This window comes from Arachis hypogaea, chromosome 12 (assembly GCF_003086295.3).
Source record: "Arachis hypogaea cultivar Tifrunner chromosome 12, arahy.Tifrunner.gnm2.J5K5, whole genome shotgun sequence".
Classification (NCBI taxonomy): Eukaryota; Viridiplantae; Streptophyta; class Magnoliopsida; order Fabales; family Fabaceae; genus Arachis; species Arachis hypogaea.
The window spans coordinates 1,367,471-1,383,413 of NC_092047.1; the positions used below are offsets into that span (position 1 = coordinate 1,367,471).

Consider the following 15,943-nt stretch of genomic DNA (forward strand, 5'->3'; position numbering starts at 1 on the left):
AATTTGGACTTTTACTGACAAATGTTACAAGAATATTCTTTAAGGATCCAAAAAAGAGCATTATTGACATGTTAAAAATTAAAATTTCAATAGCATTAGATACATAACTAAACTTAAAATTGTTCCAATTTTAAATTCTTAAAAGTCATCTTTTTTGCCACTAATTATAGAACTCTTAAAGCTTTTAATATAAAGATTAGGTTGAAGAAACAATTTTCAAACTAAATGTACCACTGTATTTGACTTTAGACATTAAATCATAATTACTGTAATCTCCTTTTCATGTTAACTAAAAGAGTGACCAAATGTTAAAAAAAGGGTTTATAGATAAATTATGGTCCCACACTATTTTCGTACTAGAGGGATTTAAAGTAATCTCGAATACTATTTCGAATATAAATATAATTTCCCATCTACTAAAGTCAAATGAATCTTTATAAAGCAAGGTACCAAAAGAAAAATTTCCACAAGAAAGGGTAATACTCTTTTTTCCTTTTCGTTTTTTGAGATCAGCAGGTAAAGAGTAAAATCCTTTCTAATTTCTTCTCTTTTTTTTTTGTGGGCCGGGGTGGGGGGGGGTGTTTCAGAAACATTCTTTCTAAGTTCTTTTTGTTTTGGTATTGAATTCTTTCTAATTTCTATTATGTTACCTTACCCCTTTTTTTTTTAATTTGGTGAGAGCTTTGCTAGTTGGGCCACCTATACTATACAATTTTGGGCTTATTTCTTCCAATCACACGGCATTTCGCCCCCTCCCCATCTCAAAGGTCTCGGATTCGAGTCCTACCAGCTGCAACCGAGAAGAAAAAATGGGTAAATATGTGAGGAGTGTGTGGGTGTGTACTGTGTACCTAGGATTGGGGGTTGTCCAATCCACCGACCCAAAAAAAAAAAAAAGGATGTGAAGAAATATTTTTACACAAAAACAGGATGTGAAAAACACTGCAATTTTCGGTTTTCTACCATTCTTAAGGATTTCAAACATTACTCACAAGCATTAGTCTCCCAAAATCTTTCTGAGATTCAGCATTACTCACAAGTCACTACCAATCATTTTTAACAGCACTTACATCAACAAACTCATTACCATTCTTAAGACATCGGAATCAAGGACAAGATGCAAATATTTGATGCTCAAGATGCACATATGCAGACTTAGATGGCATAGAAGGACATTAATAAATCAATTACACCTCACAAGATCCTATAATAATGAACTTCACTCAGTGCTAGTACTAAGTATATACCGCATCAAGTAAACAAAAAGCTTAGCTTTCTTCCTATCAACAACTAATTTATCCAACAAACACTATATAGGCTGCGTGTGACGACACGAGTGTAAATTGTCTTTTATCAATAATAAGATAAGATGAAAAGATAGATCTGTAAATTGTATAAAGTTCATAGATGATCAGAGGCAAAGTTACAGAGGAGAGACAACTACCACAACAAAGTTGAATATACGAGCATAATTTGTTATCAATGAATAGTAATATGTAAATGGAAATTCTTAGATTGTATTATAAAGTTCATAGATGGTGATTAGAGACAAAATTGTAGAAGAGAGACAACTATTACAATGAAATCAGTCTGCCTAATATACAGAGCTTGCAAGTCACAACCTTATGTGGAAAGCAGAAAAAAAAAGAAAGGATTATCGAACGTCAACAACTCTGTGATCCATCAAGGTTAAATACATCACCTAAAATCACAAAAATGAAGTCAAACCTCATTTATCAAGCTCCATTGCCTGTGTAGCTTTAGCTTTAGCTACTGCTGTCAACTTGGTCTTCAGCTTTCTCTTCCCCACTTGAAATCCACTTCCACCCTTCTTCTTGCCACCATCAACCTATAAATATTTCCCAACAGAATACCATTAATCCTTAATAGTTAACACACACACACCACAATAAATAGCCACACATGAGTTTAATTGCTATGCAATCACAATGTAAGAGAGTTTTATAAGCCAATTAGATGTTTGTGTTTGCATTAGTTATGAGATCATGGTAGTTGAGTCGAACACCTTTGCTAATGCAACAGTGGAATCACATAAAGAAAGCAAATTTGATGCAGTATCCTCACTTAACAAAACTTCATATCATAGTGGTAAGTAGGATAACCACTTTTCCACACTCACCAAAAAGAGAAAGAACCTTTTATATCAAATTATCAAAGTTGGAATCTATAAAGGTATAGTAAGCTCAAAACAAACATTCCTAACTTTCTTACACAAAAAATAGAAAATAAAAAAGGAATTGAGAAATTGAAAGGGGAAACTTACTTTCATCTTGTTTTTCTTTGCGTTGAGCTTCTGTTCTTTCTTCAGCTTCTCCTGCTTCTCTCCTGAAAGTGAATTTACCGCAACAACAGAACAATTAGAACACGAAAGCTTGAATTTTCAAAATTGGCAAAAAAGAATTGGGAAATTTTTGCAGAGGAGAGAGTGGCAGACAGTACTTTGGAGATCGAATTCGTACTGCTTCTTTCTCTTAGCGAGGTTGTTCTTCTTCGACATTTTCAATTGCTGATTGATGAACTCACAAATACAGAAGATTTGGGGAAAATTTTCGAGCCTCTAGGGTTAGGTATTTGATTACAGTGTGCGCTGAATCAGTTCGAGTTAAACCCTAATCCCACAGAAATCCTCAACTATATTATTAGAAGCCTTTTATTTTTCAGTTAATTACTTAATTTACATTTGGTCCTCTCAGTTTGCTCATTTCACATTTTCCTCCCCAAATTTGTTAATTATCATTTTCAGAGGCGCCGCAAAAAAGTATTTATCTGTTTATTAATTATTCTATTTTAATTTTGTAAGTTTATAAAATTATAACATTCTTTAATTTAAACTAAAACATAAAAATTAGATTTATATTTTTATTAATTTTAGATATTTATATTTTAAATTTATTAATTTACAATCATGAAAATGAAATGTCAATGTAATAAGTTATTCATATTTCACTAATTAAATATTTGTATGTATTTTACTGAATTAATAATGTACAAGCTCATGAAATATTTCGTATTTTTGAATAAAAAATAAAATAATAATTTTTTATATTTTAAAAGTTTGATTTTCATCCAATTTAAATTTAGTATAATTGTGATCTGAAAATATTTAAATTTCATTAAATTTAAGGATTAAATTAAAGTCTAAAAAATAAAACTAATGTATATTAAAATTAAGTCTAAGTTGAGACAAATCCAATTTTATTCGTACATTCCTAATAAGTTGATTAGTTGCTCAAGCAAGATGAGATTCCCGTCGTCACTACCCACTAAGATATATGAATTTTATTTATTTGATCAAAAGCCAAGGATATACTGGTCCTTGAGCAGTCCAAACAATAAATATAGAAACTAGACATGATTAAATAATTAATCGCCAGCTAATCCCTTCAGATTTCATAACAACAATTCGGCAAAGAAAAATGAAATAAAAAAGGAGGAATAAAAAAAATACTTCCGAATATTTTCAATGAGCTTATTAATTATTATTTTTTTTAAATAATAGAGTTCAATATAATAAGTGAAGCAAGAGTAACAATAAACAAACAAAAAAGTTTCAAAAAAAATTACAAAAAGACTCATTAATTATTTTTTGTGCTCTTCCTTTTTATAGTGTATTTCTAATTTTGTACTTATAGAAACATTTTCAACCACTCCACTCTTATTAAAACTCTGTCAAATCTATTGTAAGATCGCTAAGTATAAGTCCTCCAATAGGAGTGCACATGGCCCGGTCCGGCTCGAAGACCCGGCCCGGCCCCGAACACTTTAGGGGCTAATTTGGTGTGATTTCATTGGGTTTAGGGCCAGATAATGGTCTCAAAAATAGACCCAGTTATTATTTTGGGTCAGGTCCGGGTCATAGCTCGGGTCACCCGAAGTCAGCCCGGTGGCCCGGTCATCATACACAATTAATATTTTGTATTATTAGTGATGGATCATGGCTATTCTTATGTGAAATTTAAGTATTGTAAATCTTAATATTTTGTGTTATTAGTCATTATAAGACTATAAGTTAATGTTTTATGTTTAGAATGCATAAGACTTTAGACTAATGCATAATATTGTGTTATTTGTATTAATTTAAATATTTGGTGTTATTAGACAATATTAGTATTGATTGTAGTTATGCTTTAGTATTGATTGTGGTTATGCTTTAATTTTGAAGAAGGGTTGGTTCTTGTTATATTTTTCTAAGTGAATTTTACCATGTCAAATAATGGTTGGAGTCTTGGAAATTTGGATATTTTTACATGCTAGCTTATAAGAAGGTATCAACGTAATGTAATGTTAACGATCCGGTTTTCACCCGGTATAATTGTGGCCCGAAATTGTATTGGTTTTATCGGATTTAGGTCGGGTTCGGGTCTAATAAATAGACCCGGTGTATATTTTCGGGTCGGGTCTGGGTCACATCAAACCCGGCTTCACCCGACCCATGTGCACCCCTATCCTCCAGTTGCATATATTGTTGTATCAAATTCTTACTTAAACTCTGTTAATCTGAGAATATATTTTCTCCTCTTCACCAGCACAATCTCGTTGAAGTCTCCCATAGAGACGGACATAATCCTGCAATATAACTCAATTTGTCCCACTCAGCAAATTTCTCTTCTCTTGTATGAGCCCCATACACCAAAAAAACATTATTGAAATTATTTTTAATAAGACCCTTTCAACACATAACTAAAGCTTCCCTTTATGACAGCGACTCATTTTAAACATTATTTCATCCCAAATTAACACTAAACCACTTGAGGCACCATCCGATTCAACATATTTTCATCCCGCAATATCATTCCCCAAATTCTTATTACATCAAACTTCGTTACTTCTTGCCACTTAGTACTAAACAAGTCTAACATATTCATTATAATTTTTTTTTTGAGATTTATTATTATTATTAAGATTTAACTCATACATATCTTTAGAATATATATTAAGATAATTAATTAAAATACATTTTATAAAAAGTAAATATTTTTTATTTGTTTAATATGTTTGTTGTATATTTTGTTGAGTCAAGATTTAAATATTAATTCTTGTGATGATAAATATAATTAATGTTTCTTATTATGTGCATAACAATTATCAGATTGCTTTATGATAGAAAAGTTGCTACACATTGTAATCAAGTCAAAAAAGGAAGTTATTTTCAATTAAAGTTAATGGCTATCTCCTTAGTGAGTGCAACGAACGACTACTACAACAATTAGGGAAATGATTTATACATTAAAGGAAATTATCAACAAGCTCTATATATGATGATTTGTTCAAAGAAAAAGGCAATCAATTTGAACTGAACTAGATTCAATTCACAACCTTTGCTGATATAGTTTTCTTCTTTGATATTTAGTGTGTTTCCATTTTTATGTTGTCTATATTAAATTCTGATTGGGAGATATAGAAGATAAAAAAATATTCACTTAAGAGTTATTTTTATTTTTGTTTAAATGTTTGTCACGAGAATTGTTTTTTTTTTAGTTGGCACTTAGAGATTACTAAGTTTGGGATAATTTAAATGAGCGATAAAAATGTGAATAAAGGCAAACCAAGATATATTGTAAAAAAAAAATTAAAATTTTAGATATAAATATGGAAAATCTAATGATATAATATAATCGTAGCATCTTTTAGATTCGATTAAGTACATGTTTGGGCGCCATTATTTTGTTAAAAAAAGATCTTTTTTCAATGAAAAAAGATCTTTTTTTATTTTTTAACGTGTTTGGCAAATTTCTAGTAGTAAAAGTAAAAGCACTAGTAAAATCAAAAAAAGATCTTTTTTGAGAAGCTGTAATTTACATCTTTTTTTAAAAGATCTTTTTTCTTTAAAAAAAAAGATGTTTTTCATGTAATAAATAAACAAAAAAGTACTTTTATATTGTTATATCCAAACATAATTGATTGATAAAAAGACCTTTTTACATGAGATATCCAAACATAAAATTACTTTTACTTCTCTATAAGATCTTTTAAAAAAAGATAACTCGAAAAAAGATCTTTTTTTAAAAGCTCACCCAAACAAGCCCTAAGTCAATTAGAATCTTACTAAATCAATTATATATATAAAAAAATTGATTATTTTAAGTTAGAAATGAATGGATAGAGTTAATTTGTTGAATGGATAAGTAATAAAATTAATTGATTAATTCATTAGAAGAAAACCAAACTTTTGTCTCTTCATAAAATAACCGATTGTTTTAAAAGAAAAACTGTTTTCATTCACAAATCAATTGATTATTTGTAGGGTCGTTAAATGGGCTAGCCTAACCTATTTAGATTCGACCGTTTAAGTTCGCTTCAATTACGGGCTATAAATTTTTAGTTTGGACTGTTTATAGTCAGTTCAATGGGTTAAACGGATTCGCCTATTTATCTTTTTATTTTATTTTTTAAAAAATATTTGTGATACAAAATATTATTTTTATGTCAAAAACTTTAATCAAACAGTATTTTTTTAGTTGATGGGGCGTATTTTCGAGTCGAGTCAGGAGAAATATTGTCTAAAAGTGTTATTTAAAAAAATATATAAAAAAATTAAATGAGCCACCTGTTAAACTTGTAATTTTTTTCGAGTTAATCGAATTCAGCCCGTTTAGTCCGAAATTTAAATAGACTTAATTTTAAAGATAAAATCTACCCGTTAAACGGATAAATATATTGACATGATGGGTTTAGTCTATTTCAACAGGCCTAATTATTTGAATAATAATTTTTTTTTTGTGTAAATGGTGATTTCTCCAACTTCAAAAAAAACTCACACTTAACAATTAATATAACATAATTAGAGTCATTGCAACAAATTAATAAACACAGTAAAAAGAGATTTATAAACTATTACAATTATAAAAATTAAATAATTAAAAAAAATTAATGATAAATTATAAAATTATTAATATTAGGATTGAAAAGAAAAAGTTAAGATCCGAAACTAAAAATATTAATGTTAAAATTATAAAATAAAATAAATGATAAAATAATAATTCAAATAAATTAAAGATAAATTTTAAAATTAAGTGACTAGTTAATAAATAAAATTGAAAAACATGGTTTGTTACTTAAAAATAAAAGAGTTGTGCTAGTAACTAGGAGTGGAGCTATACAAGAGGAGATCGAGATTCGAGATTCGAGATTCGAGAGATCGTTGTTTGTTGCAGAGATGGAATCATCGTCACCACCAGAGAGCCGTAAGATCTATATGGAACTGTTGCAGAAGCTCCAATCTGAGCCATCTGAGGATGTTCCTCCTTCTCTCGAGTATTCCATGATTATGGATGAGTTGAGGAGAATAGATCGATACATGGAGGGGCAATTCAGATCCATTATCCGGGAACAAGCTCGCCAAAGGGATGCCATAGTTCGTGAGAAACCCCAATTTGAGCCATCTGATGAGTATGTTCCCAAGAGGCCCAAGTATGAACACTCAGCGGAGCCATCTGAGTGAGTTGCCCTAATTTACCTATCAATTGAATTCAATTTTCATAAAAGAATTATTTACAGTTATTTACAACTGATCATGGCTCTTTCCAATGATAGCACATTGAAAGCTCAAGAAGAAGCAGTTCAACCTCCACCTCCAGAGGATTCCATCATTCTACGTTGATATAATGCCATTTAATTAAACTCTTCTTTTGATTTACGTTGTTGCTTCCTTGTTTTTATAAATTGCTATATGTATAAGCACATTGTCACAATAAAACTGACTTCTTTAGGTCACCCTTGTGCCAGCAAATTGAAAGCATGTTAAACATTTCTGTTCAATTTTTTGCTACTGTTCTTGACAAAACGGAAACTAAGTTTGAAAATGGATCTTCATCCTCAACTTGGAACTTCTTGGGGTTCCAACTGGGATGATGGTGGTGTTGTGGACAAAGAGGAAAGACTATGATGAAGGTGATGTCATGGAAGAGACATGCAAAATGGAGGCAAAATTTGTGGAAGGCTCAGAGGAGGTGAGGAAGCAACTTCATTATTATTGCTATGTGTGTAACAAATAATCTTAAAGGTGGAATTGTTCCCATGGCATATCCTATATCTAAGAAGATATATTTCAAACATTCAAGGGCAATCTTGCAAATTTCATAAATAGATAATATCTATGGTGTGTGTTCACTGCCAAAGGGATTTGCCCAGCAATTTTGCTACATGTTTTAATCAATGTTTTGAAAATGACATGAATAACATTAAGCTTGAAAAGGAACAATTTGTTGCTTGTGTAAAGGAATTGGAGACTGAAGTGTCTCTGAGGCTTTTGGTTAAGGGTTCTACCGAGCAATTTCTCTTTGTTTTAATAATGCAAAAAGGGGAAAAAGAATTTAATTAAGGATTTTTTTCATGCTTTGATATATCACAATTAGATTTCTTTAATATAAAAAATAGTTGTTTTGAAAAATTGAGAGAATAAACATAAACATGGATATAAACATAATATGTTTTCTTAGATAAAGGAGGAACTAAGTATTAATTATCCTGTTATCATGTTAAGTTGCTTTTGCATTTGATATTGATTTTGTGATTGAAAAATCTGTTTTTCATATGCGCTTTTTCATTTAACAACACAAGTTAGATTAACTTTTATATATTGTAACATGTATGATGAAGATGATAAACTAATAAATCATAAATCATAAATGAATTATCATGGTTTATCATATATAAGTGAAAAATGAAAAGTGAAAACGGGTGATCAATATTTGATTCAATTATACTAGTAGTATATTACAGTGTTAAAAACTATAATGTTAACTTAGATTTTGGTACTTTATCTTTCCAGTAAAATTGATTCTTAATGTCAAGAGATACTCTTATATGAGTGGTTTTGTTTTTGTGAATATCGCATTAAAAAAAGTATAAAAAAGAATTTAATCTCATAATTAGCTAATTTTATTTCAGTTGGATAAATTAGAATATAAAAGAATTTAAAAATTAATAGTTTAAACTTAAAAAATTCCATTTAGTTTATATAAATATATATAATAACTTATTTTTGTTCCATCAATAATTTAGCATCATAAGAAACTCGTTAAAAGATGTATGTAGTAATTTGTTTATGTATATATACACCACTAATAAACTTTTTTTTTTTCTTTTGAAAGAAATATTAGGAAGACAGCTGTATAGATCCACGATTTTCAGCATATGTCCTTGAATCTTGTTGATTATCATACCAAAGGACACTATCAATGAAAATTATTTTCTCTAAAACTTGATTAGAATATTATCATTATTTGGAACCATAATAATCCTTGGGATTAATGCAATTCCTCCTATTTTAATCTCTGTAAGTATTTTGCATTCAACTAAGTGATTTTTAAATCTCCTAACCTATAGTCGTGTACCATTATATAAGTCATCTGACTGGTTTATGTTCCTAAATAACGTCACCAAAACACTAATATAAATTACAAAATAATATATTATATAAAATTTATAGTTATGTATGTATGGCTAAAAATATTATAAAAAAGAAATAAATACTTATAGTCAAAACTCTTAAGCTCTCTAAATTTTAATATAATAATAGATTGTCTATTTGAGTGATTTTGCATGTACTCAATGAATTATTTTGTAAATTTTTCTCCCAATGTGCATTTCAATTTAGGTACACTCTTATATCACATGAAGACAAAATAGTTAAAAACATAATAATGGTTAGAAATCTAAAAAACAAACTTAATAAAACTATCACAATTGTTTTAGTTTATCCCATCTCATCAAGTTCTAACACAAAAAAAAAAAAAAAAAAAACTTATAAATTTATTAAAAATCTCTAAATTTTAGTATAAATTAATGAAATCTCTATAAAATTCAATTATTAGATCACACATCATACACAAATCACAAAATACTAAAACATAAATTATACCCTAATCTAACCTTATTATTTATTCTAGTGGTAACTAACTCTATCCACTAAATTCCATTTTTTTCAAATCAACCTAATTGTTGTATGATTTAGTTACCACTAGACATACGTCATGTTTTACCATTGTTGTGATTTATGTATGATATGTGAACTAATCGAATTTAGTAGAGATTACATTAGTTTATGCAATAAAAAATATTATACTTAGTGAAAAAAATGTAGGTGAAATATTGTGTATTTATAAATAAGTTTTTTTTGTCGTTTTAGCCTTTCAAGCAAAAAATTTGATTAAACATAACAAATACATTTAATAATATCATGTCTCATGTTAAACTATTATAGGACCAGTACAACAATTTAATGTAAATTGTGATAGGATGAAAAGATTTACTGGTTTAAATTTAAAATACTTCACAAAATTAACAAATAATAAATAAATAATTTTTATAAATATTTTATTTTAATTCAAAATAATGCATTTTTGTAAGTAATTAATTTTTATACCATTTAAAATTTTTGAGGAAATAAACTCCATTCATGATAAAATTATAATAAAATTACTCTCATTTATAGAATAGAATGGTGACTTTTGTACAAAAAAAATCTTGTCCAAACAAAATAATCATCTTCAATTGCAATGAAAATAATTGACAATACATCACAAGACATATTGATTACCAATTTTTTCCATCTCCAACTTGAATTACAAATAGCAGAAGTAGAACAAATAATTAGAAATTCACAATTCAAATAAGAATCATTTATATATTGACCGAATGATCAATATATAATATTTATAGACCATGAAGAAGCTCAAAATTTTCAAAGTTGACAATTCGCAGCTAGTAAAACTTGTTGATGTTCAATTTTAGGGTCATTTATTTTATTGAAACAACATAGAACATTGTCAATTGATATTCTGAAAGAAAATTTTGAAGCACTTCTAAAACCACCATTCACAAATCGAAAATTATATTAATGGAGCTAAGTTAATGATAGAAGCTAGAACACTAACAAATTCCATAATATCTGTAAACAGTGCTCATCAGATGTCAGTTATATCTATCATTGTACTAATACACACTGCACTATTTCATGAGTATTGAAATTATATAACATCAGAGTTTTCCTTTGTGAAGAAACTATAAACACACAAATATAACATGAATCCAAACTCAGATTCCACAACTTAAGCCTGAGAAGTACCAACATCCTGAGATGTACCAACTTCCTAAGTAAATACATTAAAAGAGAATCTACATTAACTCCAATGCAAATAATCAATGAAAAAAATAGACTACCGCAACCACATGAAATATAAGGAGAAATGTTTAAATACAATACTCAATCAAAACTATGAAATACTTGAAGCCAATTATCAATATATATACAAGGAACATGAAGCTAAAATCAAATGAAATATCTTCATCTTGACAAGAAAAAAATAGATACAATATCATTAATAGTTTTGATGATTTATGATAGGCAGTAGCTATGATTACTCATGCAAGGAACTTAACAATCATAGATAATTATGAGTCACAGTATAAGCAAACCTTATGATAAAGTAATCACAAAGCAAAACCATACTATCAAAGTAAAAATGTATCCAAACACACAAACAACAAAGTCATAATTAGAATAAACAAATTAAAATGCCAAGATACACCCAAAATATGGATAAATGATGATGGTACCTGCGCATCACCAATCGCACAGAACTGGACTTTGAGTTTATCATTGATTGTTTGCCATACTCTGCTGTAAAAGGTTTGAGGTGCATCATCACCAGAGCGTGCATTGAAAATAATGTAAAACAGAAGGCCAGCAACAGCACAATCAATAACGCTGACAAGCTTATCAAACTCAAAATTCAACTTCTACATAGTAATAACAAGAATAAAAATAATCATTAGTGAATGAGATTATAGACATAAATAAGATTATGGACATAAATAAAACACAATAAAGCAAAAACAATCATAGACACAACATTTTGGCGATTGTAGATTCGCAAGCTTTTCTGAATCATATCCTTCACAAGTTTCTGACTATACTTATCAGTCATCGGATAGGGTCCAACTCCGCAACACATTCTACCTCCATCGTCAGGAGGAACGAATCTCTGTAAACAACATAAAGATAAAAAAACCCTAAAGAGTTAAATTATGAGATTATCAAAAAAAAAAAAAAAAAAGCGTGTGGTGAATTTAAAAGAACCTGAATGTTGAAGAACTGTCTAAAACATTCATGAATTTGTTCATCAGTGAGTATCTCTTTAGCCGGACGGTGTACAATAGAAGTTCCTTTCACCGTTTTCTTCGGTTTACCATCCCCATCATCCCTACCTCTTTTAGGTCCGACAGGAGCAGGAGCCATATCTCTCTCTAACTGTCAATTTCAGAATCAATCAATAAATAACAACGAAACAGGATAGAAGCACACGGAGTTTCAATTCAATGATGCACAAAATCAAACGTGTGAATCGGAGAAGAGAAGGCGGAGTACTTACGACAATCACCGGAGCGTATGATATGAACAAAGAGGTCGACGATTCTGATTCTGGTGAATTGGGGTTAGGGTTTTTATTAATTTTTTCCTGGTGCCTTCAACGTTGAATTCACGGAGGTAAGTGGTTTATTGGGCTTATACGTTGGCCTTTTTATTGGGCTGCTTGTTGGGTTTATTTTCATGATTTTTACTACCATGTAGATGTTCTTGTAGGTTTATAATTGGTTCCGTTCTCCGGCGGCGCAGGAAGAGAGGGAACAAATCACTTCGTTCAGGCCGGGCGATAAGCGCGAAGCTTCATTGAAACTCGACGCGAAGTTTCAATGTCGGCAGGTTCGGACTTCAAGCGACAACGGTGATGCAGGATACGACGGCGTGGTGTACGAAAACAGAGGCGCAGGCGACGGCGGCAGGGAAGGCAAGTACCACGACACAGGGGTGGGCGAGGTTGCGGTCGACGACAGTGACGCAGGCGACGACAACGTGGCAGGCGAAGGCAATGAAATGGACGACGGTGGGGATACGGGCAGTAGCGCTTCACAAAGAGAAGAAGATCGCACCTTGAATCGCATGCTTCATACTTCATAGACAAATCCGTGTGTTTTAGAATCCGGGTCGAGTTGGATTTGGAGCTTCGCTCTCTTTGGATCTGGGCCGGCTTGGCGGTCCGGGTCTTGACAAAAAAAAATTGGTTCCGTTTCATTTTATTTAATATTTATAGCATCAACAAAAATTTGGTATATTCTTATATTAATGTATCTTTGATATATATAGTATTTAATTTTAACTGTAATAGTTAAAAGAAAAATAGTAATATACATATAGATTTAGTTAACATGTCTTCAGATTACGTACCAAAAAAATTGTATAAAAATATAAATTTCTAAAAAATGATTAAAAGATGTTGAGCCTTCTTAATAATGTGAATAAAATATACATAAGTATATATTATATAACAAATCATTATTACTTTGTGCTTGCTCTTAAACTAATTGCATATATACACAATATAAATAATAATTGTGAATCTTAGTTCATCTTCAAATTTTCTCTTAATATTTAAAAGAATAAAAATTTAAATACATGTTATTTTTTTAACATAATATACTGGTCTAACGAAAAATAAAACGATGTAATAATAAGAGAGGAAAAAAAAGAGACAAAGATAAATTTAAATACATATGTTAAAAAAAGGTTGCGATTATATATTTATTAGAAAAATAGACAATAAAAAATAAATTTATAAATTATTATATAGAATTATTTATTTTATAATAAGTGCTAAGTCTTGCGTTACCTTTCCCTCAAGTTATCCCTGGCTTCCTATATAAATAAACTAGCAAAAAGTCCGTGTTTATGAGACAATTTTTTTTTTTATAAATTTATTGATCTCAAATTATAATTATATTATTAATAATAGATGTTTACGTATTATTGATTTGTATGAAAATATCTGATGTAAAAATTTTAAAATTACCTATTTAAATTTTAAAGTAATAAAATAGGTGATATATAACAAAAAAATATAGAAATTGAATAATAATATATTTGTCATATATATATTGAGTTTGGAAAGATGATTATAATAATAATTTAATTTGTTTATAAAAAATTAATATATAAGATTTAAAATGGTTAATGCCTTTAATAATAGTTAATATATTTACAATTAATAATTTTAGTTAATAACTTTTAAATTATATTTTAATTAAATTTATAAATACAAATAAATATATGGATTTATTGTTATATAAAGGTGAAATTAACTATCTTATATGTATTTTAATTGAAAAGAGTAATGATACATAACTAATAAAAAAAAAGAAAAAAGACAGATAGGTCCTTTACTTTTTAAATTTTTTATAAATACATCCCTGACAAAATTTAAATACAAAAAAGTCCCTAACTTTAACAAACGGAGGACAATTTAGTCCTTTCGTCTATTTGCCTCTCATATACCAAATGGAACTGGCTGACGTGGCTGAAACGGTGTCCAAGTGTCCATTACGGTGTCACGTTGGAAGGACAATAAAGTTTGAAGGACAAATAAGTCCTTGAGGTCATTTTGCAAATAAAGTTCGAAGGATAAATACGTCTTTGAGAATTTAGTTTATTATACTTCTATATGTATCATATATTACTATTTAGTTGAAATATACCTATATTATGTATCATATATTACTATCTAATTTAATAATCAAATGTGTCACATGACACTCTTATTAAAATTGAGAGAAAATATTTTTTTTTCAAAATTAATAAACTCCTTTCCTAAATTCTCTCATCTACCTCTCTCCATTTTTCTATTTCTCTCTACTATTTTTACTCTATATATAATTATATTTTATATATTTTATATTAGTAATTTGACAAATCAAAATATGTCATCCGATATTTTTTTACAATTAAAATATTTTAAATGTAAAAGTATACACATTAAATTATTTTAAATTTTAGATAATGAATGTGAAAATTAATTATTAATAAAAAATTAGACTTTTTCATATAAAAATAATAACTAAAAATCTTATTATTTAATTTTTTATCTACAGATATCTTGGTCTTCTTAGCCAGAGACTTTTGTCAACTTACGACTTTTTTGTAAAAGTAGTTTGATTTTATAAATCTTTTGTGTCATGCATAATTTATACTGTTAGAACAAAGTGAACTATAATTTAAAAAAAATTATTCTCGTAATATTATTATGGATAAAAATACTAGTTCTAATATAATACACAAATGCACTAATGCTAACTTAATACATGAATTATGCACAAATGAACTAATGCTAACTTAATGCATAAATGAACTGATGCTAACTAATGCTACTGGTATGATGAAAACTGAATTAATGCAATTTAACAAATTCTAATATAATACACAAATGCACTACAACTGAACTAATGCAATTTAAGAAAATAAGTAGAAACAGAACAAGCCCAATTTTCGCAATTTTAATACAAATAATTTAAATTGCAGAATACAACAAGTTAACTAGATTTCAAAATACAAGCATAATTTTATAAACTAAATTCTCATAATAGAAGCATAATAGAAATATAATGAACTAAATTCTCCATAACCTATTTGTCCTTCGAACTTTATTTGCAAAATAACGTTAAGGATTTATTTGTCCTTCGAACTTTATTCCCCTTCCAGCGTGGCACCGTAATGGACACCTGGTGCCACGGACACCTAGACACCGTTTCAGCCACGTCAGTTTGGTGTATGAGAGGCAAATAAATGGAAGGACTAAATTGTCCTCTGTTTGTTAAAGTCAAGGACTTTTTTGTATTTAAATTTTGTCCAAGATATATTTGTCAAAATTTAAAAAGTCAGGGATCTATCTGTCTTTTTCCCTAAAAAAAAGACAAACAGATTCTTGACTTTTTTTTGCGGATATTTTTTGTCTTTGACCATTAAAAAATACTTTTAGATATTCTTAAAAGTTGAACGAATTAGTCCCTCTATCCAAATAACAAAAAATCTGACATGACACTTGTCACGCGTACATATACACATCGCCTGGCAGATTTTCCACCCATGCCT

The 15,943-nt window shown here is 29.0% G+C and overlaps 3 protein-coding genes across 6 annotated transcripts; 1 reads left to right on the top strand and 2 right to left on the bottom strand.

The window, feature by feature from the left end:
• Positions 1 to 1,497: 1,497 nt before the first annotated feature.
• On the bottom strand, positions 1,498 to 2,673 carry LOC112726241 (uncharacterized). Its single transcript, XM_025775554.3, has 3 exons — positions 2,461 to 2,673; positions 2,285 to 2,346; positions 1,498 to 1,849 (listed from the first exon to the last, which is right to left on the bottom strand). The coding sequence occupies exons 1-3, from the start codon at positions 2,516 to 2,518 to the stop codon at positions 1,730 to 1,732; spliced, it is 240 nt and encodes a 79-aa protein (XP_025631339.1). The 5' UTR covers positions 2,519 to 2,673; the 3' UTR covers positions 1,498 to 1,729.
• Positions 2,674 to 6,996: 4,323 nt separating this feature from the next.
• On the bottom strand, positions 6,997 to 13,053 carry LOC112726242 (uncharacterized). Of its 4 annotated transcripts, none has more exons than XM_025775558.3 (5): positions 12,396 to 13,053; positions 12,104 to 12,274; positions 11,877 to 12,008; positions 11,581 to 11,763; positions 6,997 to 7,477 (listed from the first exon to the last, which is right to left on the bottom strand). In XM_025775558.3, the coding sequence occupies exons 2-5, from the start codon at positions 12,260 to 12,262 to the stop codon at positions 7,469 to 7,471; spliced, it is 483 nt and encodes a 160-aa protein (XP_025631343.1). In that variant the 5' UTR covers positions 12,263 to 12,274; positions 12,396 to 13,053; the 3' UTR covers positions 6,997 to 7,468. The 4 variants fall into 4 exon arrangements, with proteins under 4 accessions (XP_025631343.1, XP_072066113.1, XP_025631342.1 ...); XM_072210012.1 differs by lacking the exon at positions 6,997 to 7,477 and adding an exon at positions 10,839 to 11,110; XM_025775557.3 differs by lacking the exon at positions 6,997 to 7,477 and adding an exon at positions 10,839 to 11,114.
• Positions 7,178 to 7,779, top strand: LOC112726244 (uncharacterized). Its single transcript, XM_025775559.3, has 2 exons — positions 7,178 to 7,458; positions 7,555 to 7,779. Exons 1-2 carry the CDS (start codon positions 7,178 to 7,180, stop codon positions 7,619 to 7,621), a joined length of 348 nt encoding a protein of 115 aa, XP_025631344.1. The 3' UTR covers positions 7,622 to 7,779.
• Positions 13,054 to 15,943: the final 2,890 nt, after the last annotated feature.